The 22,109-nt window shown below is 62.8% G+C and overlaps 4 protein-coding genes and 1 long non-coding RNA gene across 12 annotated transcripts; 3 read left to right on the top strand and 2 right to left on the bottom strand.

The window, feature by feature from the left end:
• Window positions 1-39: 39 nt before the first annotated feature.
• Window positions 40-1,230, bottom strand: LOC147345654 (uncharacterized). The gene is made up of 2 exons (XR_015154901.1): window positions 982-1,230; window positions 40-644 (listed from the first exon to the last, which is right to left on the bottom strand). It is a non-coding gene; the product is annotated as an uncharacterized LOC147345654 (long non-coding RNA).
• On the top strand, window positions 259-6,314 carry TBL3 (transducin beta like 3). Of its 2 annotated transcripts, none has more exons than XM_086376237.1 (22): window positions 259-368; window positions 1,897-1,948; window positions 2,044-2,139; window positions 2,226-2,273; window positions 2,381-2,522; window positions 2,608-2,692; window positions 2,777-2,947; window positions 3,029-3,104; window positions 3,189-3,282; window positions 3,359-3,540; window positions 3,633-3,774; window positions 3,871-3,929; window positions 4,009-4,112; window positions 4,467-4,614; window positions 4,700-4,930; window positions 5,017-5,087; window positions 5,161-5,317; window positions 5,402-5,460; window positions 5,589-5,692; window positions 5,780-5,851; window positions 5,935-6,093; window positions 6,172-6,314. In XM_086376237.1, the coding sequence occupies exons 1-22, from the start codon at window positions 289-291 to the stop codon at window positions 6,279-6,281; spliced, it is 2,442 nt and encodes an 813-aa protein (XP_086232363.1). In that variant the 5' UTR covers window positions 259-288; the 3' UTR covers window positions 6,282-6,314. The 2 variants fall into 2 exon arrangements, with proteins under 2 accessions (XP_086232363.1, XP_086232362.1); XM_086376236.1 differs by having other exon boundaries at window positions 5,777-5,851.
• Window positions 6,315-6,405: 91 nt separating this feature from the next.
• Window positions 6,406-10,138, bottom strand: NOXO1 (NADPH oxidase organizer 1). Of its 4 annotated transcripts, none has more exons than XM_086376334.1 (8): window positions 10,000-10,138; window positions 8,323-8,403; window positions 8,080-8,155; window positions 7,805-7,985; window positions 7,500-7,681; window positions 7,268-7,381; window positions 6,935-7,052; window positions 6,406-6,846 (listed from the first exon to the last, which is right to left on the bottom strand). In XM_086376334.1, exons 2-8 carry the CDS (start codon window positions 8,401-8,403, stop codon window positions 6,594-6,596), a joined length of 1,005 nt encoding a protein of 334 aa, XP_086232460.1. In that variant the 5' UTR covers window positions 10,000-10,138; the 3' UTR covers window positions 6,406-6,593. The 4 variants fall into 4 exon arrangements, with proteins under 4 accessions (XP_086232460.1, XP_086232461.1, XP_086232458.1 ...); XM_086376335.1 differs by having other exon boundaries at window positions 8,323-8,406; window positions 10,000-10,114; XM_086376332.1 differs by having other exon boundaries at window positions 8,496-10,083.
• A 710-nt stretch (window positions 10,139-10,848) lies between these two features.
• Window positions 10,849-13,693, top strand: GFER (growth factor, augmenter of liver regeneration). The gene is made up of 3 exons (XM_086376299.1): window positions 10,849-11,635; window positions 11,902-12,098; window positions 13,002-13,693. Exons 1-3 carry the CDS (start codon window positions 10,937-10,939, stop codon window positions 13,162-13,164), a joined length of 1,059 nt encoding a protein of 352 aa, XP_086232425.1. The 5' UTR covers window positions 10,849-10,936; the 3' UTR covers window positions 13,165-13,693.
• A 2,513-nt stretch (window positions 13,694-16,206) lies between these two features.
• On the top strand, window positions 16,207-20,498 carry SYNGR3 (synaptogyrin 3). 4 transcript variants are annotated; one of them, XM_086376354.1, is made up of 5 exons: window positions 16,207-16,540; window positions 16,786-17,032; window positions 18,398-18,635; window positions 18,806-18,948; window positions 19,034-20,498. In XM_086376354.1, the coding sequence occupies exons 1-5, from the start codon at window positions 16,442-16,444 to the stop codon at window positions 19,534-19,536; spliced, it is 1,230 nt and encodes a 409-aa protein (XP_086232480.1). In that variant the 5' UTR covers window positions 16,207-16,441; the 3' UTR covers window positions 19,537-20,498. The 4 variants fall into 4 exon arrangements, with proteins under 4 accessions (XP_086232480.1, XP_086232481.1, XP_086232483.1 ...); XM_086376355.1 differs by lacking the exon at window positions 16,786-17,032 and having other exon boundaries at window positions 16,287-16,540; XM_086376357.1 differs by lacking the exons at window positions 18,398-18,635; window positions 18,806-18,948; window positions 19,034-20,498 and adding an exon at window positions 17,644-18,175 and having other exon boundaries at window positions 16,300-16,540.
• Window positions 20,499-22,109: the final 1,611 nt, after the last annotated feature.

The raw sequence follows: 22,109 nt of genomic DNA, 5'->3' as shown, positions 1-22,109 counted from the left end.
AGGAGTTTTGGGATTACTTCAATAACCAGTTCCTACGAAAACCTTTTCAAATTTCCATTTAAAAGACAGGCGGCTGGAGACTCCAGCACCCTCCGAGTTCAGGCCTCCCGCCCCTGCCACTCCCAAGTTACTCTATGCCCCACCCGCCAGGCCGGAAACGCCTCTGCCATCTTCCGCTTGCTGACGCCGCGCCTCTGCCCACAGCAAAGATGTCGCCGAGGTCGCAGCGCCGATGACGTCACAGTAGTAGTGGGCGGTGACGCCATCTCTGCGAGCCCAAGGTGCGGAATGGCTCCCGGGTCTCCCTCACGCGGTGGCACCGGCGACATGGCTGAGGTGGCGGCCGGAGTGGGCCGCTTCAAGTCCAAGTAAGCTGGGGCGCTGGGGCTGGGGGCGAACCCGCCGCTGGGGCTGGGGGCGCCGCCGAGGGAGGGAGCCGGGTTCGCAGCCGCAGTAGCGAAGGCGCCGGCGTGGGTCCCACACGCATCGGTTTGGGGAGGGATGAGGTACTGACGGGGCTGGGTCCTAACAGGCGGGCGGCGGCGTCGCGGCTGCGGCATCAGGTGGCAGAGCAGGCACTGACAGCGCTCAGCTTTCGGAGGGCAGGCCCTGGAGCCTGGCCGGGTGCAGCTAGCTTCCGCGACCTAAAGTTGAAGCAGTTTCGGTCGGGGGTGGGGACAAGAGATCCCAAAGCGAGAGGAAGGGTCGAGGCCGGTCCTAGACGGTGGGAGTCCCCACCGCCTAGACGACGGCAGAAGAGCCACCTGTGGGCCAGGCGGCCTGGGGAGCTTTCACATGCTCTCTTCTCCAAGGACTGGGAAGAGAGGTCAGGACATGAGCTAGACCTCCGTGGCCAGGAGTCCCTGAATCCCGGGCTTATGCAATCCCCAACTTGATGTTGAATGTCTAAGTGCTGTGTTCCCGGGTCCAGACAGACTCAGTGTAACGCGCAGGAGCAGAGTTTGATGGGGGTAAACCTACCAAGCAGATCATTTCCATCAGTAGCTGTGACAAGCACTAGCAAGGGGAAGCCCTGATGCCAAGACTGCCTCTGTTGGATGGTCGAGCGGGCTCAGGGGGCCTCCAGCTTCCTCTTGGCCATCAGGCTTCCTTTAGTGGGGTTAGCCAGGCACCTTGGAAATTCAGAGAGGCCCAGGCTGGGAATAGGGAACAGCCTGTGTGAACACAAAGGATCAGAAGAGACCCCTCATGGCAGGTTCTTGGGAATATGTAAGGAGAGGAGAGGGTTTCAGGGCAGGGGACAACACAAACGAGTTGTGTTCTAAAACGCCTCTCTGGGAGCAAGCTTTGAGAGAGTGGTGAAGAGGCTATAGCAGCTCCCCAGAGAGGAGAGTGCCGTGGCCTGGACCAGCAAGGAAGTAGCCGAGGTGGGGGGTGAGGATAATCTGCCTGGAGAGTGGGGTGGAGGAAGGAACTGGGGTTGAGGAGGGGCAGGCTGGAGTTGGACCTCAAGGATAAGGATGTTTGAAGAGGATGTTGCTATGGGCTGGTACCCAGGCCTGGCCTCCTATGGCCAGCAGAGGGCGTCCAAGGCCTGGCTTGCTAGGCACCCTGGAGTCTCTGGGATTTGGACTGCCTTTGCTTCCCTGGGCCCATGTGGATCACTGACCCGCTCAGGGTCCCAAATCTTCTATAACAAGGGGGTACTAATACCCACCTCCAAATATGGTTGAGAGTGGTAAAGAAGGTAACAGACGAGCTCATCACCCCACCCTGCACGCGTGTGCACACACACATACCAGAATCCCAGCCCTCCCAGAAGCTCCTCAAGGGTTGGGCCCTATTGGGTTGACCTCTGGGAGAGCACCTAGCACAGGGCTGGGCACCGGGGACCACGGGGTGGTGGTTCACTCTCTTGCCCTGTCTTCCCTCCAGCTATGCTGTTGAGCGCAAAATCGAGCCTTTCTACAAGGGCGGGAAGGTGCAGGTACTGGCCCTGGGGTAGGGCGGGGGGGTTGGCAGGGTGATGAGGCAGCCTGGAGCTGCAGGGTGTTCCCTTGGCTGAGACCCCTTTGCCCCCAGCTGGACCAGACTGGACAGCACCTCTTCTGTGTCTGTGGCGCCAGAGTCAACGTCTTGGATGTGGCCTCGGGGGCCGTGCTGCGGAGCCTGGAGCAGGTGAGGGCGGGGAGGGTCAGGGCGAGGGCCTGGTGTGGACGGCGGCCTGTTCTCATGGTGCCCTGCGCACCCACTCTCACCCCTAGGAGGACCAGGAGGACATCACTGCCTTTGACCTCAGCCCCGACGACAAGGTATGTGCGATCAGGACTGGAGGCGGGCTCCGGTACCTCCCACCCAGACTGAGTGGGTGAGGATGGCATGTACACCCGTGCCCCAGCTGAACTGCGTCCTCCCCTAGGTGCTGGTGACAGCCAGCCGGGCCCTGCTGCTGGCTCAGTGGGCCTGGCAAGAGGGCAGTGTCACCCGCCTGTGGAAGGCGATACACACAGCCCCTGTGGCCACCATGGCCTTCGACCCCACCTCCACACTGCTAGCCACAGGTAGGACCCCGGCTGGGTTGGGAGCGGCGAGCCAGGCGGGGATCTTTGGGCCCACAGCGCCCCCACCTCGGATCCACTCCCACAGGCGGCTGTGATGGGGCCGTGCGCATCTGGGACGTCGTGCGGTGCTATGGGACACACCACTTTCGGGGCTCGCCGGGCGTTGTGCAGTGAGTCAGGGCGGTGGGGGGCGGGGGCGGGGGGCGTCACTGCCAGGGCGACACAGCTCACAGCTCCGCCCCGCCTGCCTGCAGCCTGGTGGCCTTCCACCCGGACCCCGCTCGCCTTCTGCTCTTCTCCTCGGCCGCAGACACCAGCATCCGCGTGTGGTCGCTGCAGGAGCGGTCGTGCCTGGCCGTGCTGACTGCCCACTACAGTGCTGTCACGTCTCTGACCTTCAGCGCCGATGGCCACACCATGCTCAGGTCAGAGCCCAGCGCCCCGGCCTTGGCAGGGAAGGGAGGGCCACAGCCGCGGCCTGGGCACTGAGGTGGGTGTCCCCCCAGCTCGGGCCGGGACAAGATCTGTGTCATCTGGGACCTGCGGAGCCTCCAGGCCACAAGGACCGTGCCAGTGTTTGAGGTGGGGGCGCCAGGGCCAGTGAGGGCAGTGGGAGGGGAGGGGCGGCGGGGCTGGGGCCTCCACCCCTGACCCGCTTGCCCTCAGAGCGTGGAGGCCGCGGTGCTGCTGCCGGAGGAGCCGGCACCGGAGCTGGGTGTGAAGTCCGCGGGCCTGCACTTCCTGACGGCCGGCGACCAAGGTGCGTGGGCTGGGCACGGGCGGGAGGGGGTGGGGGCCGGCGGACCCTGAGTCCCAGTGGCCTTGTCCCCGCACAGGTGTGCTGCGCGTGTGGGAGGCGGCCTCTGGGCGGTGTGTCCACGCACAGCAGCGGCTGCCCGGCCCTGGGCGGGAGCTGACCCACTGCACCCTGGCCCACCCCACCGGCCTGCTCCTCAGCGTCACTGCCGACCACAACCTGCTGCTCTACGACGCGCGCTCCCTGCAGCTGCGGAAACAGGTGCGCGTGCACTGCCCCTGCTAGGCCCCGCCCTGGTGCCAACACCCCCACCCCGCTCACCCAGCCTGCCCCATGTCCCTCCTGCCCCACAGTTCGCCGGCTACAGCGAGGAGGTGCTGGATGTCCGGTTCCTTGGGCCTGAGGACTCCCACGTTGTCGTGGCGTCTAACAGCCCCTGCCTGAAGGTGTTTGATCTACAGACCTCAGCCTGCCAGATTCTCCACGGCCACACAGGTGAGGGCAGGAACCAGGCCCTAGGCCCTTACCCGGATGGAGTGCCTGGCCTGACCTCAGCTGATCTCTAGCTACGGCCACTCCACTTTCTTCCAGACATCGTCCTGGCCCTAGACGTGTTCCGGAAGGGGCGGCTCTTTGCTAGCTGTGCCAAGGTGAGACACCAAAGGAACTGAGGGGCAGGGACTGGTGGGGAAGCCCTGCCCAGCCTCCCCTCACCCTTCGGATCCCCAGGATCAGAGCATCCGCGTCTGGAGGATGAACAAGGCCGGTGAGGTGGCTTGTGTGGCTCAGGGCTCTGGGCACACACACAGCGTGGGCACCATCTGCTGCTCCAGGTAGTGGTCAGGGCCGGGGGTGTCACAGAGGCAGAGGCGGCTCTCACCTTGCTCTCCGAGTCTCCAGCCCAGGGGTGTGGAACAGAGGCTGGGGCAGGGTACCCCAAGGGACTGCGGTTCCTTAGAAGTAGCCTTGAGGTTGGTGGGTAAAAGGACACTGAGCGATGCCCGGGGGAGGGGTCCCACTGTTGGACTGAGTCACCAGGGGTGCCGGGGTGGGGGGCACATAGCAGTTCCAGTCGTGGGGCAGGCTTCCCGGTCTCCTGAGGTCTGGCAGGCCTGAGCGGTGGGGCTCTGCCGGCAGGGCTGGCCAGGGCTCAGCAGGTGTCTCCCTTCCCCTAAATCCGGCCGCAGGCTGAAGGAGACGTTCCTGGTGACGGGCAGCCAGGACTGCACTGTGAAGCTCTGGCCCCTCCCTGAAGCCCTGCTGTCCAAGGGCACAGGCCACGAGGGCGGCCCGGTCCTCCTGCAGGCCCAGGCCACGCAGCGCTGCCACGACAAGGTGACCGCACGCAGCGCCCGGGTGGGGTCATGGCCAGGCCCTCGCCAGGACGGGGCTCTGAGCAGCTGCCTGCTCTTGCCACCAGGACATCAATAGTGTGGCTGTCGCCCCCAATGACAAGCTGCTGGCCACGGGCTCACAGGACCGTACGGCCAAACTCTGGGCCCTGCCACAGTGCCAGCTGCTGGGCACCTTCTCGGGCCACCGGCGCGGCCTCTGGTGCGTCCAGTTCTCGCCCATGGACCAGGTGCTGGCCACGGCCTCGGCCGATGGCACCATCAAGCTCTGGGCCCTGCAGGACTTCAGCTGCCTCAAGGTGAGCCGCCCCTGGCCCAGGCCTGGCACCCCCTCCATCCCAGACCCGGCCCCCCACCCGACGCCTCACCCCCCACCCCCCCACAGACTTTCGAGGGGCATGATGCTTCTGTGCTGAAGGTGGCCTTTGTAAGCCGCGGCACGCAGCTGCTGTCCAGGTGAGTAGGGGGTGGGCAGGGCCGGGGTGCGCCGGGTGGGCCCAGGCTGAACCCCTCCCCACCCCCACCCCAGTGGCTCTGACGGGCTCCTGAAGCTCTGGACCATCAAGAACAACGAGTGCGTGCGGACGCTGGACGCTCACGAGGACAAGGTCTGGGGGCTGCACTGTAGCCGGCTGGACGACCGCGCCCTCACCGGTGCCAGTGACTCCCGCGTCGTCCTCTGGAAGGTGTGTGGGCCAGGGAGGGCATCACAGTGGGCAGGGCAGCGTGGGGGCCAGTCTGAGCCCAATGTGACCCCGGTCTGACCCCAGGACGTGACCGAGGCGGAGCAGGCCGAGGAGCAGGCCAAGAGAGACGAGCAGGTGGTCAAGTAAGTGGGGTCTCCCCGCCCCCCAGCTCGGAGTCGGTGCGCTGGTCCCTCCTCTCTGGAGCAGCCACCCTGCTTGCCTGGCCGGGTCCCCCAGGGGCCCTGTGCCCTGTCCCCTCCTTGCCCTCCAGGCAGCAAGAGCTCGACAACCTGCTCCATGAGAAGCGCTACCTGCGGGCGCTGGGCCTGGCCATCTCCCTGGACCGGCCCCACACTGTGCTGACCGTCATCCAGGGTCAGTGCTGCCTCGGGCTGCACGGGGCGGGTCTCTCGGGATCTGTGCTGCCCCTTCCCTATGGCTCAACCTCTTCTCCACCAGCAGCCATCCGAAGGGACCCCGAGTCCTGCGAGAAGCTGGAAACCACGGTGCTCCAACTGCGGCGCGACCAGAAAGGTCTGGGGTGGGCAGGTCAGGCCGGATGGGGCCGCGTGAGGCTGGGGGTGCGGGGGCAGGTGTGACTGTGCTGTCGCCCACAGAGGCTTTGCTGCGCTTCTGCGTCACATGGAACACCAACTCGCGGCACTGCCACGAGGCCCAGGCCGTGCTGGGTGTGCTGCTGCGGCATGAGGCCCCGGACGAGCTGCTGACCTATGATGGTGTGCGGGCCTCCCTCGAGGGCCTGCTGCCCTACACCGGTGAGTGGGCCGGCCGGGGGGCGGGCAGGGCCGTCCGCCACACTCGGCCGCCCCTGACAGCCTGCGGTCCTCCCCCAGAGCGGCACTTCCAGCGGCTCAGCCGGATGCTGCAGGCAGCCACCTTCCTGGACTTCCTGTGGCACAACATGAAGCTGCCCGCCCTCCCCACGGCCCCCGCGGCCCTGTGAAACACAGGGAAACACAGACTCTGCTGTCTTGGCTCCCTGTGTCCGTCTTGACTTCATCTCACCCCCTGGTCCTGGGCCACAGCTGGCCCACCCCCAGACCTGCCCTTCAGCACAGACATGGCTCTGTCAGTCAGGAGAGCTTTACTCAGGGCACACCAGGGGCACGCAGCCCAGCAAGCCCCACCTCCACCGCTCCTCCCACGGCCCTGAGGCCGAGGCAGCTGCTAGCTGTCATCCCTGGGCTCTGGAGCCTCGGGTGGTCCCTGGGGTCTGGGGTGCACAGCACCGCCCTCCACGATGGGCCACGCTCTCTCAGGGGGCTCCCTGCTGCAGTGCCTTACGGGTGATGGTGCAGCAGCGGCTCTGAATGACGCTCAGAGGCGGCCGGGCAGGCACAGGAGGCGGAAGCATTGCGGCCTGGGGGGACCTGGGGGAGCTGTGGGCCTTGCCCTCCCTGCCCTCTGCACCATCAGCCCCGCGGTGGAGCCATGGCCCGCTGAGGAGGGTGCCCAGCCCATCACGCTGCAGCATCACAGCTGGGAGAAGACCAGTGCGGCCTTGGAACCTGTAGGACGCGAGTTTGGTTGGCTCTGGGTCCCACCCACCCCACCCCCTCCGCACCAGACCAGCTGCCAGAGCCCCAGCCCACACACCTGCACAGCCACCAGCCTCGGTCGGAGGCTTCCAGCACATGCACGCGTGCCCCTGTGGGCACGGACAGCTCATCAGCCCGGCTGCTCTCATAGGCGCGGACAGCACAGAACTGGGGCCCTGGGGGTAGACGCTGGGTGGTCACCATGGGGCTTCAGAGCTCTCTCTTAATACCAGAGACCCCTTCTAGAGCCCAGTGGGCTCTGGCTCGCTCTGGGGCCAAGCACACACTGCAGGGCCACCGTCGCCCCCGCCATCTCATGGCCTCCCTCCCCCGGCACGCGCTGGACGCTGCCCCGTGACGGCACGGGTGTGGGGAGGAGGGTCAGTCTCACCGCTTATCCCCAGGAGCTGTCCCCCATCCTGTCCCTGGTGTGGGGCCGCCTCTTCCAGGTAGGGAGCTGGAAACCACGCCGTCTGCTGGTCCTCGTTCGTCACCAGCCACCAGCCTATGCCCGAGAGGGGGATGGGCGGGGGGCTTCAGCTCCTGCAGCCCGCTGGGATCCCAGGGGCAGGAGGGTGTGTCCCTGCAACAGGCGCCAGCCCACCTGCGGGGCGTCAGCCCACCTGAGGGGTGTCGTAGCAGCACATCCAGGGCCTCCTGGGCCTGAGCGTGGAAGGGCTGGCCCCGCGTGTCCTGGGTGCTGAAGGTCTGCAGGCAGTGCAGGCTCTGGGCCTCCAGGGTGCGGACCGCAGGGCTGCCTGAGGGGCCTGGCGAGGGCTCTTGCGGGGTGGGCAGGATCACCAGGCTGGTGAGGGCCCAGGATGCAAGGGAGAGGTGTCAGGTGTCTCCCACAGGCCCATCAGGCCTCCAAGCCAACCCGCCTGTGGGCCCTTCCCCACCACGCCTCCCCCGTCCTCCGGGCAGGCACCTGCCAGGTGGCAGCATAGGCTCCAGGTCCAGAGGTTGTGGTGTGAAGAAGCCAGTGAGCTCCAGGCTGCGGGACACACGCTCCCCGGCCGCCAGCAGTGCCCTCAGGTAGGCCTCCAGCAGCTGCAGGCGGGCCAGGCCTCGGCCCGTGCGGCTTCGGTGCACCAGCCAGGGTGCATCGGCTGCGGGCAGGACGGGGCAGCTGTGGGAGCCCCGCCCGGGCTCCTCACGTCCCACTGCTGCCGCCCCACCCTCCTGGATCCCTGCTGGCCTGACCTGGGAGCTTGGGGAGAACTCGATCAGATCTCCGCAGCAGGCCCGCCTCCACCGGGAAGGTCTCCTTGAGGGTTTTCTGAGAGCAAGAAGAGTCATCACTGGTCTCTGAAGGCCCACTAGTTTCCCCTGGGAGGGCAGGCAGGGGTCCCTTGGCTGAAAGCCCGAGTGGGCACGAGGGCAGGGCGTGGGTGGTCTCTCGTGGGTCAGGTTGCTAGGGGAAGTTGGGTGACCAGGTTCACTCACGTGGAGTCTCCTGAAGTCCTCCCAGCTTCTGCGTATGAAGCTGTCGCTGTCGTCCGACCAGCACACAGAGAAGGTGAACATCTGCTGGGGGAAGGTTGGGAGTGTCTTGGAGGCACTGGGCCAGGAGCTCCCCCACCTCCTCTAGGGCTGGCAGGGGTCCCACGGGCTCCTACCTGGAACCTCTCTGTCTGCACCAGAGCTGCCCCGCTCACACACACCGGGTGCCGGGCTCCCTCCATCCTGGTGACCTCCCCAGATCTCCGTGAGGGACTTCTGGGAGTCTGCTGGGCGTGACCCCAGGTCCCACTACCTCCCTGCCCATATAGGGAGGAGGGGAGGCCTTGGGCACCCAGAAGGCTGGAATTCCCCAGCAGCGCCCCAGTCCTGGCTGCACTCCCCTGCACTTGACGGGCCTTCCCCACTTCCTCGCCGTGCCCCTCACCTGGGTAGGCAGGGGCATGGGGCTCCCCAGGTAGGAGGGGAAGCAGTGACGGTGGAGGGGCTCCTGCCAGAGTGTGAGCGTGGGGGGAGGAGGGGAAGGCAGGGCCATTAGAGCACCAGCAGGCTGCCCCTCCTGGCTCGCCACGCCCTGCTGGTGCCCAGGCTGGGCAGAGCCGCCCAGTGGCCAGGTGTGCCCCTGGCTCTGTCCCTGAGCTGACTGCAGTCGTCACCAGGAAAATATTAAAGGCTCTAAGTGCTTTGTTTGGCTTAATCCTCACATTGGAGGAAAGGTCTCTTAATGTCCCCAAATGGCAGAGGAGGAAATTTGTGTTAATCAGATATTGTCAGGGTTTCTTCATCATCTGGGGAGAGGCAGACCTCACAGGCTCACCCCACAGGTCCCACTGTGGTGGAGGGGCTTGCGGCAGGATGAAGAGGGTTCATCTGTAGTCACTAGCATTGGGAATGGCGAGGTGGAATTGGGAATGACTAGGACTGTTCCAAGAATCACCTCTGAATTCATGATTTATCAGTGTGCTGCAGACAGAACCTCTGAGGTCAGGAGTGACCCTCCCCCAACTAGCTGGGGCGGTGAAGGGAAGGCCCTAGAATCCCCAGACAGACGCTGCGCCCAGGGGCCCATGTCTCAGGACCACCGCCTTACAGGGGAGACGAGAGCCCATCCAAACCTGGCGCATGGGGGTTCTTCCTTCCCCAGCCCACAGCTCTGAGAGCTGGGAGGGGCAGCCAGCCTGCGGCACTCTGATGGCCCTTCCCCTGCTCCCTCAATCACACTCTGGCCGGAGGGCCTCAGTCCCAGCCCCTCCACCCAAGCCCTGGAGGGAGGGAAGGGTCAGGAAGCCACCCAGGCCTGACAAAAGGCCTTTGTGCATCTGTCCTGCCAGAGGCACTCTCTGAAGCCTTCAAACCTCCCCTGGTCTTGGCCCAGGCAATGAACACCTGTGGACACAGGCCTAATTTTTACAAAGTGCCTTCAGTCCAGCTGTCATAATTCTTGCCAATCTCAGTGGGGGTCGCTGGCCTGGTAGGGTACAAAGTGGGATGGCTCCTGCTCCCTTGGAAGACAGAGATGTTGAAGAAGGGCCAGTCTGCTCACAGCCAGGGACCTAGAAGGATGCTGCGGCCCCTCCCTACACTGCTGACAGTCCCATGTTCCCCACCCCCAGCAACCGAGATCCTCTCAACACTCTCCACATCCCCTCCCTCACTTCTCACCTGGACCACTACAACAGCTCCATGCTCCCCCAACAAAGCCTGTGGTCCTCTCTTGCTGCCGTGAAATACACTCTCCAGAGGAATCTATGCAAAACCGAAATGGGATCAAACTTCCCAGCACCGTCCCAGGGTCCTGAGCATACATCCCCAGCTCCTGGGTCAGTTGATGGTATCCTCAGTGGGCCCCTGGCCACCTCAGGACCTCTGCCCACACCACCCTTCCCAGGTCCTGTCCCACACTGGCCTTTCTGCCCAAGCAGGAAGTCAAGCTCCTCCTCCCTCCTCCGTTGGCTCTGACTACTCTCCTCAGCTGATTTCTCATTCTTCAGGCCTCTCTGCCTAAGGGTCAACTCCTCAAGGAGGCCTCCTAGATTTAACACACCCTGTTCATAGCCTCCATCACAGCTTGTACCTAAACACTTATTAGTGTGACTCTTGTTTTTTCCATCTTGACCACTAGACCATGGGCTGAGGAGGTTAGGGAGGAACGAATCTTGCTCCTCGCCCTGTCCAGAGCCTAGAGCAGCGCTAAGGACAGATTAGGCACTACACAGGTTATTTGCAGAATCAATTAATGTACATATGGAATGAATGTACACAGGGAAGCAGTGGTATCCCTGAGGCCACGCCCCACCTGGGTTTAACCCCTCAGGTAGGCTGTGGGACTGAGCAGAGAGGAGGGGGGCTGCTCAGGGCTCCCCGGAGTCCAGAGACGCACCTCCTCCTCTGCACGCTCGACCCTCCCAGCCTAGGCGGGCACCCGTTGCCATGGCGCCGATCGCCTAGGCGGACTCCCCGAACCCGCAGCCGCACCGCCCTTTGTGCGCTCACAGCCCCGCCCCGCATTGCCCAGGCGCAAAGCACCCGGCCCCGGGCGCGCCCCCAGCGGAGGGCACAGAGCCAAGCCGCAGGCACGCGAGACGGTCGGAGCGGAGCGATGGGGGCGTCGCGGGCCGCAACACGGAGGTCCAAGAGGCCGCAGCCCGAAGCCGCGTCGCGCCCACGGCGCGTCGTCCACAACACGCTAATCTTCTACTGGAGGAAGCGGGAGCACTGCCACGGCCGACACAAGACCGGCTCGGGCCGTGGAAGGAGGCCCAGGGGCAAGGCTAGGACTCGGGGCTCGAGAACCGCGCGTACCGCGGCTCGGGCCTCCGGCGCGTCTCCAGCTCGCACTCCTGCATCTCCGGGGGCGCGGACCCTGGCTGCCAGCCCCGCCCCCACGCCGGGCCCCGCCCCCGGGCCCAGCTCCGCGCCCGCGGCGCGCGCGCCCGGCTCCTGCGGCCGCGCCCTGGCGGCGGCGCGCGCGCTGGCCTGGAGGCCGGCCTGGATGCCGGTGTGGAGGCCCCGCTGGCCCGGCAGGCACTGCGCGGGTGGCATGGCGGCGCCCGGCGAGCGCGGCCGCTTCGGCGCCGGGATCCTCTTCTCCTTCTTGCCCGGCGGCGCGCGCTCCGAGGTGACGGACGACCTAGTGACGGACGCGCGCGGCCGCGGCGCGGGGCGGAGAGAAGCCACTGCTTCGGCCCGGGCGCCATCCGCGGGGCCGGCGTCCGACCCTCCGGCCTCCGAGTTCTCCCCGCGGCGGCCCTGCCGGGCCTGCGTGGACTTCAAGTCGTGGATGCGCACGCAGCAGAAGGTGCAGGCGTAGGGGGGCCCCCACACCTTGTCCTCGGGCACCCGGGACAGGCTGCCCGCCCCCTCCCCGGGGGTCGGCGCTTCCTAACCGTGCCCCCAAGGTAGGCCCAGCCTTTCGGCTCTTGGCCATGTGTGGGCTGGATCGGCCCCAGGACTTCTGTCTCCGGTCAGTGGGTCTCCGGATGGGGCGAAAAAAAACACCAGGGAGCTTTGTAGGTTTCTGGTCGGGGAAAACCGAACTGACCCTTGGTCGGCCTCCTTCCACAGCGGGACAGCAAGTTTAGGGAGGATTGCCCTCAGGATCGCGAGGAACTGGGCCGCAACAGCTGGGCTGTCCTCCACACCCTGGCTGCCTACTACCCCGACCTGCCCACCCCAGAGCAGCAGCAGGATATGGCTCAGTTCATACATTTATTTTCCAAGTTTTACCCGTGTGAAGAATGTGCCGAAGACATAAGGAAAAGGTAAGTCGTGTCTGCAGGGTGTGCAGCCTGGGTCTGGGGCCCCTGGCAGATGTCATAAAGGGGAGCCTAGAGAAGTAGAGGCCGAGGTGGCAGCGGGTTGCCGAGAGCAGGGACCAACCAACAGCGTAGGGATTCTGGAGCCACTGCCTTTCTCCTCAAAGGCCAGGCCTGGGTCTGCTGCTGAGGGCTGCTGCTTTCTGCAGCCACAGAGCTCCCTCCCTGGGAGGGCTACTCTCATGAGATCCCTTGCTTAGCACTGATGAAGACTCTGGCAGGTTTCTAGGGACTCCACTGTTCCTAGCTTCTGGAGCAGGACCTTCAGTTTCAAGGCCTTGGGACCTCACTGCTTTTGCTTCCAAGAGCCGCCTTTTTGGGGAGCTCAAGAACTGTTGTTCAGCAGCCATAAGCATTTCTGGGCTGGCTGTGGGGGAAAGGGTAGCCTTTGCTGTTTGGAGCCTGGGCATTTATACGAGGTCTCTTGCTGAGGTGGTGTGGCAGGGCCACAGGTGCAAAGAAGCAGACCTGGTTTTCAGGTAGGCCTTTATTCCAGCCCCACCCCTCCACACACTGCCTGGGGCCAGGGATGCTGGGGTGAGGCCTCCTGATTGTTACGAGATTGTAAAGCGCGATTGTAAAGCGCGGAGACCTCGTGTCTTAATGTCTTGCCCGGGGCTCTTGTCAGGGTTTGCCACGCGCCCTAGGTAGGTGTTGGAGCAGGCCTTAGAGTCCACTGGGACTTGAGGCTGGAGGGTCAGCCCCCTTCTGGGAATTCCTCAGAGCATGAGGGCACCCCTGGATCTAGGCCCCAGCTCTCCTCTCTGGATTGGGCAGGCCAGGAGATGGTGGGGCGGGCACGCCGGGAGCACCGCCTGCCCCCTCCTGCACGTGCTCCCCTTCACGCAGGATATACAGGGACCAGCCAGACACACGCACTCGTGTGAGCTTCACCCAGTGGCTCTGCCGTCTGCACAACGAGGTGAACCGCAAGCTGGGCAAGCCGGACTTCGACTGCTCACTGGTGGATGAGCGCTGGCGCGATGGCTGGAAAGATGGCTCCTGTGACTAGCCAGTGGCCAGAGCCTGGGGAGGCCCGGCCAGAGGGGGCGGGGCTCATTAAAGTGCCGTCACACACAGAGCCTGTGGTGTCTCCGTTGGGTGCTCCCCAGACCCTGCCCTGGGAACCCTCTCCCTCTGCAGTTCGGGGGAGACGTGGAGGAGCCCGATAGCAGGCACCCCGGTGGTGGCCTCCTCACCGCGGGCCCGCGAGGCTGCCGACAGGGGAGGCAGGGGCAGCCCAGGACATCCCTTCCCTTCAGGATTTGGCCTCCTGCTCACCCACCCCGCTGCCTGCTTCTCCACACAGGAAGCCCACAGGCCTGGCTGGGCACCACCGTCTCGCCCCTCAGGCCTGGCCAGTGTCTCCCCACCTTGTAGTGAGGGACAGCGCAGGATGTAGCCCCGGAGGCTGTGCGCTGTTTGCACGTCAGGAAAGAGGCTTATGGGTCGAACTCTGCTGCTCGTCTCCGGTCTGGCCTCTGGCCTTACAGGTTCCATGGAACTCGAGACCAAAATAAAATGCTGGAGAAATGACCAAAGCCCTGGCCTCAGCGTGTTTTGTGCTGGGACTTGCAACAGCGGACAGGCCTGCTGCTTCCTTATCTGGGTTCTGGCTCCCCAGGAGAAGGGGGCCTTTCCAAGGCCAGAGTGGGCTAGGATATACAGGAACAGGAGGCTGAGTTGCTGGAGCTGAGGGAGAATGGATCAGAGGAGGGGAGGTTGAATGAAAGGTCCTCAAGGCCCCAGTAAGGGTGTGGTTCTAACACCCAGCTCTGACCAAACAATGCATCGTGGAGGATCTGGAGCCGAGGGATGGCAAGGTGTGACTTCAGCTGGAATGTGGCAGAGGTGGCTGAGAGTAGGGAGGAAGGACACCTACTCCGCAGCAGCTGAGAGGGAAGCTCACCCTAGGGTGGGTGGCAAGCATCACTGGATACATTCTGAAGGTGGAGTCCAAGGTGACTACAGGCTTCTGGCCCAAGCCACTGGAAGGAGGGAGCTGCCCAGTGTGTCAGTGAGATGCAGAAGGCTATCAGTGGAACAGGTTTGGGGGTGACCTAGACCCAGCTTTAGGGCCTTCCCAGATCCTCTCAACCACACCCATTCCCAGGGCTTGGCTCCCAGCTGGAATGCCCCAGCAACACTGTGCCCCAGCCCTGTGGTCATAAAGCATAAAGCTCTGGTCACCTCTCCCTAGCGTGTCTCAGCCCCTTCCTGGGCAAGAGCCAGCCTTTAGCAGTCAGTCTCTCCTTGGCATCTTCACCACACTGGCCCCACGGGGGTGCTGGCTTCCACAGGGGCTGCCGGGAGGGGCCAGGTGACATGAAATAGGGGTAACCAGTGGAGAAGTCACCATTCTTTGGTACACCAGATGGACGCCCCCAGCATAGGGGAACCTGCGTGCTGGGAGCCAGCAGGGCTGTGGTCAGCACACACCTTCCATGTTGGCTCTCCCCTCTTCCCTGCCTCACTTCCCTTCTTCCCTAACTCTGGCTTCCTCAAAGTTTCACCTCCCAATAAAACTCTAACTTTGCAGCAGACTGATTTCCAGGCTAAGACAAGAAGGACTCAAGTTCAAGGGAAAGTCCTGGCTCAGGCTGTGAGCATGGAGACCAAGGGAGTGAGCACAGAGCAGGGAGAAGATCCCCAGGACCAGACACGGGGACTCCTAAGCTCAAAGGTCACAGGAAGAACAAGAGGAAGAGACAAGAAAGGGCCCATGAAGTAGGAGGAACAGGAGGAGAGGGTGACGTCAGAGTGTCCCCAGGAGGATGGGAAAAGGATGGCAATGCCTGAATTGCCCCTGGGACTAAAAGGAGAAGTGACAGCTGGAGGGAAGTGGGTTCAGGAGTGGAAGGAAGTAGCAGGTTTAGGCACCGAGGTAACCAATCAAGTAAAGGGGGAAACGAATGATGGGTGAGACGGAACCATTGCTGACAGGTGAGAGGTATGGGACTGGATGCACAAAGCATTGAGTCAACCAGGCCACACCTTTACTCAATGTCCTGGATAGAAACTGGCGTCATCTGTCCTGGCATGGTAGTGACCTGGGTTTCAATCCTGGCTCTTCACTTTGTGTGATCAAGGAACTAAACCAGTTTGTTTTGGTTTTTTTTTTAAAACTCGGTCACGTTGTGTAGCTTACGCAATCTTACTAGTTCCCGGACCAGGGATCAAACCCCGCCCTGGCAGCGAAAGTGCCGAGTCCTAACCACTGGACTGCCAGGGAACTCCCGGACTGGCTATTTACCATCTGAAGAAAGAGGGGGTAAAAGAGTCCCCCCCTCCACAGAGGGTGGTGGAACGCCAGGCACTGTCAATGCTCAAGGAATGTGGACTTTCTTCAAATGTCCTAGACAGAAACAAGCGTCACCTGGGCCCCTGCCCAGCTCCCTGGAAGGACAATGAAGGAAGGGACCCTGTCCAACCCCAAGCTGGGTGATCTCTGGAAGAAACCCAGCAGGTGTGCAAGGGAGCCAGGCACCCGCTCTGCCAAACTCCCCATCTCCGATGCTTCGCCCCAAACTGTCTGCCAAAAGTCAGTTGGGGAGACCCAGGAGTGTGGAGGGGGCTCAATGGGCACCCTCTGCAGGACCACATCCAGCCACAGGATAAGAGCAGAGACGCCCCACCTCCCACCCAGCTGGCCTCTGGGCTCTGCCTGCCTGGGCAGTGCCCTGAGGGCAGAAGTGCCCCATGCTGTTAGGGAGGCTGGAATCTTCTGAAGGAGAAGGGGGACTCATGGAAGCTGGGTTCTCTTTCCCTGAGGGCTGGGGAGAGACACTGGAACCCTGGGTTTGTTACCTCCTTATATACTCAGCAAAGGGCCCTGTTCAGAGGAGCAGCGTCACGACGGTCAGTCCATCCGTGTGGCTACCGCAAAGGCTGAGCCCAGTGTCTGCGGGCCCTGCTGATTCCGGACTATTTTTGGGGTGGGGGCACTCGGCCCCTTGACCTTGCCTCCTGGTGGGGACTGGCGGGTGGAGTGGTATCCTGGCGGGTGGGGTGGTCCTGCGGTGCCAACCGGGGGTGGAAAGTGGGCGGGGCGGAGGGAGGTGAGGGCTCCAGCCCTGCGCCCGCGGACCAGGGTCGGGGCGCGGGCTCGGTGCCGCCCCGCGCGTCCCCGCCGCAGCGGGCGCGCGCTCCCGAAAGGCGGCGGCGGCGGCAGCACTGGCCGCACCGGCAGCATCAGCACTCGCAGCATCCCCGGGCGGCCTCGGGCGGGGCCGGCCCGACGGACAGGCGGACAGAGGGCCCCGGGGGCGCGCGGCCCGCCCAGGCTGGCCATGGAGGGAGGCTCGTTCGGCGCGGGACGCGCGGGGGCAGCCCTGGACCCTGTGAGCTTCGCGCGGCGGCCCCAGACCCTACTGCGTGTGGCATCCTGGGTGAGTGGCCGGCCCCAGCCCCCTCCCCGATACCCCCTCCCACCTCGCCTCGCCTCCCGCATCCCGATCACCTGCGCCTCGCCCCTGCCCTTCGCCCCTTCCCCATCCACGCCGGCCCTTCCCCCGCCGGCCCCAGGTTAGGGTGACGTCACCGGGCTGGGTGCGCCCACCTGCCGGCGGGGGAGGGGCCGGTGGCGACAGCCGGGGACCTTGAGGGGTCACCACCCGCCGCACCCACCTCCCAGTTCTTCCTTAGGTCTAACTCAGTGCCCTTCCTCAGCCCTCGCTCCGTTTTTCCTGTGTTCACGCTTGGAAACGGGCACAGGGGTGGGGACGGGATTCGCGGAGGGCTTGGGCGCTCAGCCTCAGCACTAGGAGAGGCTACCGGAACCGAGAGAATCTGGCCGAGCCTCCCCCTTGCTTCTCCTGCGCGCACATCCTCCCGGCTCCTTCGAAGGGAACTGGCCCTTCCCAGGCCCCCCATTTGCAACCGTGAGTTGGGGGTGGGGGTGCTTCGGGATTCCTCTGCGTGGGGCAGCTGGAAGGGGCTCTGCACTGGGAGGGCTTCCTGGAGGTGGGGTGGGAGGGGCAGATTTGGTGCAGCCTAGCCTACTGGAGCAACCCTAGGCCCAGTGGCCTGCTCCTCCTTCCCATCCATCCAGGCAGGAGACACGGAAGGTGGAATGCCAAGTTCTGGGTTGTGCCCACCTGCTGGCAGCTGGTGCTGGCATCTACTCACGTGTCTTCCAGGAGGGTGGTGCTCAGGGTGGGGCAGGGGCCCTGGGGGTGGAGTGACTCTGGCTAGACCAGATAGTAGGGACCCTATGTTCTGGTTCCAGCTCTGACTCAACTGGTGGACCAGTGGGGGGTACATGTCAGTATCTTGCACTTTGGTTTCCCTCTTAGTCTCTAGGAGCTGGGGCAGGAAAGGAGAAAAATGAAGTTGAAACTGGAGGTCTTTTCTTGTTTTAGAAACAGATGGCTGCCCAGGGCTCCAAGAGCAGCATCTGGTTTAAAAGGACTGTGGCTACAGTCCATGGGGTTACAAAGAGTCAGACATGACTGAGGGACTAACACTTAACACCACCTCCCTTGCCTTCCAGCCACAGGGCACTGAGGTCTGACTGAACCCCAGAACTTATGGATGGTATTGATGATTAATCCCAGACTGGAGTGCCCACAAAGTGCAGGATGCTGGGTGGGCATTATTTCTAACCCAACCGCCCCATGAGTCGTGCCTGCTACATTTGGCATGCTGGGAAACAAGACTGCACAGCTGGGGCATGCTGAAGGCGGGGTGCACTCAGGTCCTGGCTGACAGCTCTGTGCAGCTGTCCCTCTGCTGTGCGCCCCATGCCCCCTCTCTCCCCACTCCACATCTACTCTCCCAACCCTGCTGACTCAAGCCTGGGGGTCACAGATCCTGTCCCCACGCTCTGGAGTGGGCCATGGGAGACACTTCGGGCTCCACAAGGTACAGAGGACACAGCTCGAATGCCAGCCCTGGCTCTTACCAACCATGTGACCCCTGGACAAGTCACTTCACCTGCTGGAGCCCCGAGCTCCCTATCTACAAAGCAGATAAGAACCATGGCACCTTCGCGGTTGTTTCGAAGAATTCCATGCGCTAATAAGGCATGTAGCCATTTTAAGTACAGTGCACAGTAGATCCTCACTAAAGGCTGTGTCTATAGTTGCTACACCTGAGGTAGGTATTAAGGGAGGGGTCCCTGAGGACACCGCCCCCCGCCCCCGAGAGATGGATCCTGGGCTTCAGGGGCACGTGGGCGCTCACGGTGGGCTAGGAGACCTAAGGGGTACCGCAGGGCCCTGAGCGCCTCCCGCCGCCGCCCGCAGGTGTTCTCCATCGCCGTCTTCGGGCCCATAGTCAACGAGGGCTACGTGAACGCCGACAGCGGCCCAGAGCTACGCTGCGTCTTCAACGGCAACGCGGGCGCCTGCCGCTTCGGAGTCGCGCTCGGCCTCGGGGCCTTCCTAGCCTGCTCCTGCTTCCTGCTGCTCGACGTGCGCTTCCAGCAGATCAGCAGCGTCCGCGACCGGCGGCGCGCTGTGCTGCTCGACCTAGGCTTCTCAGGTGGGCGGGGCCCTGGCCGCGGAGCTTCCGGGTGGGCGGGGGTTGGGCGGGGCCAGGGGCGCGGTTCTCATCGAGTGGGCAGGGACAGGCCCGGGGGCGGGGTCTCCTTCCTGTTTGGGCCCGGCGCCTGCATGGAGCGCCCCCCGATCTGCCCGTCCGCCGTCCCGCAGGCCTCTGGTCCTTCCTGTGGTTCGTGGGCTTTTGTTTCCTCACCAACCAGTGGCAGCGCACGGCGCCCGGGCCGGGCACAGCGCAGGCGGGGGACGCGGCGCGCGCCGTCATCACCTTCAGCTTCTTCTCCATCCTCAGCTGGGTGAGTGCTGCCGGCTGGCGGCGGGGCTGGGGCTCGGGCAAGGTCCGACAGGGTCAGCCCTGGCTGACCCCGGACTCCCCCTCAGGTGGCGCTTACCGTGAAGGCCCTGCAGCGGTTCCGTCTGGGCACCGACATGTCGCTCTTTGCCACCGAGCAGCTGGGTGCTGGGGCGGGCCAGACCTACCCGGGCTACCCGGTGGGCAGCGGTGTGGAAGGCACGGATACCTACCAGAGCCCGCCCTTCACCGAGACCCTGGACACCAGTCCCAAAGGGTACCAGGTCCCTGCCTACTAGAGGCCAGCAGGCCCAGACGAGGCGCAAAGGCTGCCCCACCCATGCAGGGTCCAAGGCCTCCTGGGGCCTCCCTCAGGTCCTCCCGGCCCAGCAGCAGGGAGTGGATGCTGTGGGTCATCTGGGGCCAAGAGAAGGTGGCCTCCAGGGTGCCTGGGCTGTGCCCCACAAGTTCCTCTGGTCCCTTTAGTCCCCAACTCAGGGCCAGAGGTCCTGAGGAGGGAACATCATGGCCCTGGGCACGTGTCCTCCAGCCTCAAATGGACCAGCCTGGCAGGGAGCCATTCCCCTCGTGAGCCAGCTAGGGCTCACCTGCCCACTCCGGGGTCAGAGGTCCAGCTGCCCTCCATAGCCGGGTGCGGGGGCTGCCCTGGACTCGGGGTGCCTAGGGGAAGGGACACTGCCCTCACCCCGTGGCCCGGCAAGCGTGGCCAGTTCCCCACCCCCTGTCCCGGTGGATAGTGGTGGTCCTCCCTCTGCCCTGGTGTCTCACCCTGCGGGGCCCCCTGTTCTCCCTGGAGCTGCCCCTGTTTCCTCTCACAGGCGCACTAGAGTAGCCCGGCCCTGTGGATGTTGTGATTGTGGTCAAGTCTAAAGGTTTCATCTTGTAGTTCCCCACAAGCAGCCCCTCTGTCTGTGGCCCCAGCTCCAGCCCTTACCTGCCTCAGCCCAGGCCCCTGCTGGGGTGCGGGCAGCTCTGGCCAGGAAAGCACAACATGGCTATAGGTCTGAGCATCAGCCCTCTCGCAGCCTTTCAGTAAGACCTTGCCCCAGGGAGGCTCCAGACACTGGGTGCCTGCAGGACACGCCCCCCACAAGGAGAGGTCTCGAGGCTCCACCTGCCCGCCATGCTCTGGAGACGGCCATTCCCTGCAAACCCCTTTACATAGGCCTCCTCGACTAGTCCAGCTCCCCACACTGCACCCCACTTTAAGGCCCAGCCCGAGGTGGGGGGGGGGTCCCTCTGCATAGCTGAGTACTCATGCATTGCTCGAAGCTGGCTTTTCACATTAAGTCAATACCAAATGCGGTTGCCACATTCATTCTTACAGATGCCTCTCTCAGGAGTTGCAGTTGAGTGACAACCCTGTACATTGTAGCATAGACCAATTATTTGTGGATATTTAAGTGAACATGTTTACAATTTTTGTATATATGGATCTCTCCTTCCCTCTTCTGAAAGAACAATCCGTGATTGTGTATTTTCAGTGTCCCATGTTCCAACTGCAACTTCTTTACAATAAAGACGGTAAATGAGTTTACTGTGACCTTTCCACTCCTACCCCTCCAGTACCGGAGACTGGGACCCAAGGAGCACCAGGGCCCAGAATCCAGAAGTGGGCCGGGAGGTAAAGACCAGGCTGATGCCCCTGTTCTGGAGAGTGCTAGGGAAAACCGTTGCGATTTCTCCAGATGTCCCCTTCTTACCGCCTCCTGTTCCTGAGACCCCTGCCCTGTGTACCATGCAGTGTCCAGAGCCACGTTCCATGGCCAGCTCCCCTTCGGAGACATCCCCAGCTTGGTCTTGTTGACTTTTGAATTCGTCTTTTGGGAGTTTTATTTCAGTTACTTTTTCATTTCTTGCTGGTTAACAACCTTCTAGTTGACCTTCAAGGAAGCAGGCAGGACCTAGGGCTGGGGTTCTGGCTTGGCCATGTTCAAGCTTGGTCTCAACTTGTACCCTTCCAGAGGAGAAGAGCAGTTCCCATGGTCAAAGGTGCAGTTCAGTTCAGTTGCTCAGTTGTGTCCGACGCTTTGAGACCCCATGGACTGCAACACACCAGGCCTCCCTGTCCAACTCCAACATGAGCTTACTCAGACTCATGTCCATCGAGTCGGTGATGCCATCCAACCATCTCATCCTCTGTCATCCCCTTCTCCTCCCGCCTTCAGTCTTTCCCAGCATCAGGGTCTTTTCCAGTCAGTCAGTTCTTCTCATCAGGTGGGCGAGTATTGGAATTTCAGCTTCAGCATCAGTCCTTCCAATGAATATTCAGAACTGATTTTCTTTAGGATGGACTCTTTTGATCTCCTTGCAGTACAGGTAGTAGTTGCTAAGGTGCAGTAGGTGTTAACATAAACTACTCAGGGTAGTGCTTGTCATCAGGCTGTGTTGCCTGGTATTGTTATGGTTCTTGGTTCTTCTTTAAGTATCAGCGTTTTTACTATCATGAGTGAAATAGCCCAGCTTCCAGGTTACTCTTTGCGGGTGTTGGCTTGTGTTCAGGTCTTCAGAGGGCATCAGGTAAGGGGGTCTTCTCCTGTGTGATAGGGAACGCAGGTGGCCTCCTAGCAGCCCTGTGGAGAGTGAAGAGGGTGACGGCTCTGCTTCCTAGCAGGCACTGAAGCTCAGCCATCAGCCAGAAACTTGCTCCAGTCTCACCATAAGTAGGTAGGCCCTCAGGTTCAGACAGGCAGTGCCCACCCCCTTCTGCTTCTTTCAGAAAGACATCTCCATTTCTTCTCAAGTAAGGATGTTGCCTCATTTGGAGGTGGCTATGCGTTTAGATCTTGCTTCCTACTATTTATATGTGTCTGTGGCAGAATGGGGAGATTTCAGCGCATGCCTGGTCCATTTCCAAAATACTGGATCCGTTTCTAAATTGTTCCTGCTGGAGTTTACTTTAGCTCTCCCAGTGGCCTGTGGATGTAAACCTTGGGTCTGTGTGACTCCTGGGTTCTGGAAGGACAGTTTTACTGGGTACAGTGTAGGTCAAGCATGGCTGGCTCTGCTCCTGGAGGGCTTGGGCGGTGCTTGACCTCCAAGATCCAGGCCCCGGGTCAGCTGCTTCTGCCTGTGAGCAGAGCCTGGCTGCCCACCTCTCCCCACAGGCCCCCTACCCCCAGCCCACAGTACTCACTGAGACCA

This window comes from Bos grunniens, chromosome 25, assembly GCF_055505025.1.
Source record: "Bos grunniens cultivar Pamir isolate PY7600 chromosome 25, Bosgru_T2T1.0, whole genome shotgun sequence".
Taxonomy (NCBI): domain Eukaryota; kingdom Metazoa; phylum Chordata; class Mammalia; order Artiodactyla; family Bovidae; genus Bos; species Bos grunniens.
Note: the sequence above shows the minus strand (reverse complement) of the source record. Positions and strands in the feature narration are given on the sequence as shown.

Coding starts and splice junctions, on each gene's coding strand:
- GFER (XM_086376299.1), top strand. CDS start 10,937: ATGGGGGCGTCGCGGGCCGCAACACGGAGGTCCAAGAGGCCGCAGCCC. Junction 11,636..11,901: donor GGATGCGCACGCAGCAGAAG/GTGCAGGCGTAG, acceptor CTCCTTCCACAG/CGGGACAGCAAGTTTAGGGA. Junction 12,099..13,001: donor GCCGAAGACATAAGGAAAAG/GTAAGTCGTGTC, acceptor CCCTTCACGCAG/GATATACAGGGACCAGCCAG.
- SYNGR3 (XM_086376354.1), top strand. CDS start 16,442: ATGGAGGGAGGCTCGTTCGGCGCGGGACGCGCGGGGGCAGCCCTGGAC. Junction 18,636..18,805: donor GCTCGACCTAGGCTTCTCAG/GTGGGCGGGGCC, acceptor GCCGTCCCGCAG/GCCTCTGGTCCTTCCTGTGG. Junction 18,949..19,033: donor TCTTCTCCATCCTCAGCTGG/GTGAGTGCTGCC, acceptor ACTCCCCCTCAG/GTGGCGCTTACCGTGAAGGC.
- TBL3 (XM_086376236.1), top strand. CDS start 289: ATGGCTCCCGGGTCTCCCTCACGCGGTGGCACCGGCGACATGGCTGAG. Junction 2,523..2,607: donor CTCCACACTGCTAGCCACAG/GTAGGACCCCGG, acceptor CCACTCCCACAG/GCGGCTGTGATGGGGCCGTG. Junction 6,094..6,171: donor GGGCCTGCTGCCCTACACCG/GTGAGTGGGCCG, acceptor GTCCTCCCCCAG/AGCGGCACTTCCAGCGGCTC.
- NOXO1 (XM_086376333.1), bottom strand. CDS start 8,561: ATGGAGGGAGCCCGGCACCCGGTGTGTGTGAGCGGGGCAGCTCTGGTG. Junction 8,407..8,495: donor TGCAGACAGAGAGGTTCCAG/GTAGGAGCCCGT, acceptor ACCTTCCCCCAG/CAGATGTTCACCTTCTCTGT. Junction 6,847..6,934: donor CGAGGCTGGTGGCTGTGCAG/GTGTGTGGGCTG, acceptor CGCGTCCTACAG/GTTCCAAGGCCGCACTGGTC.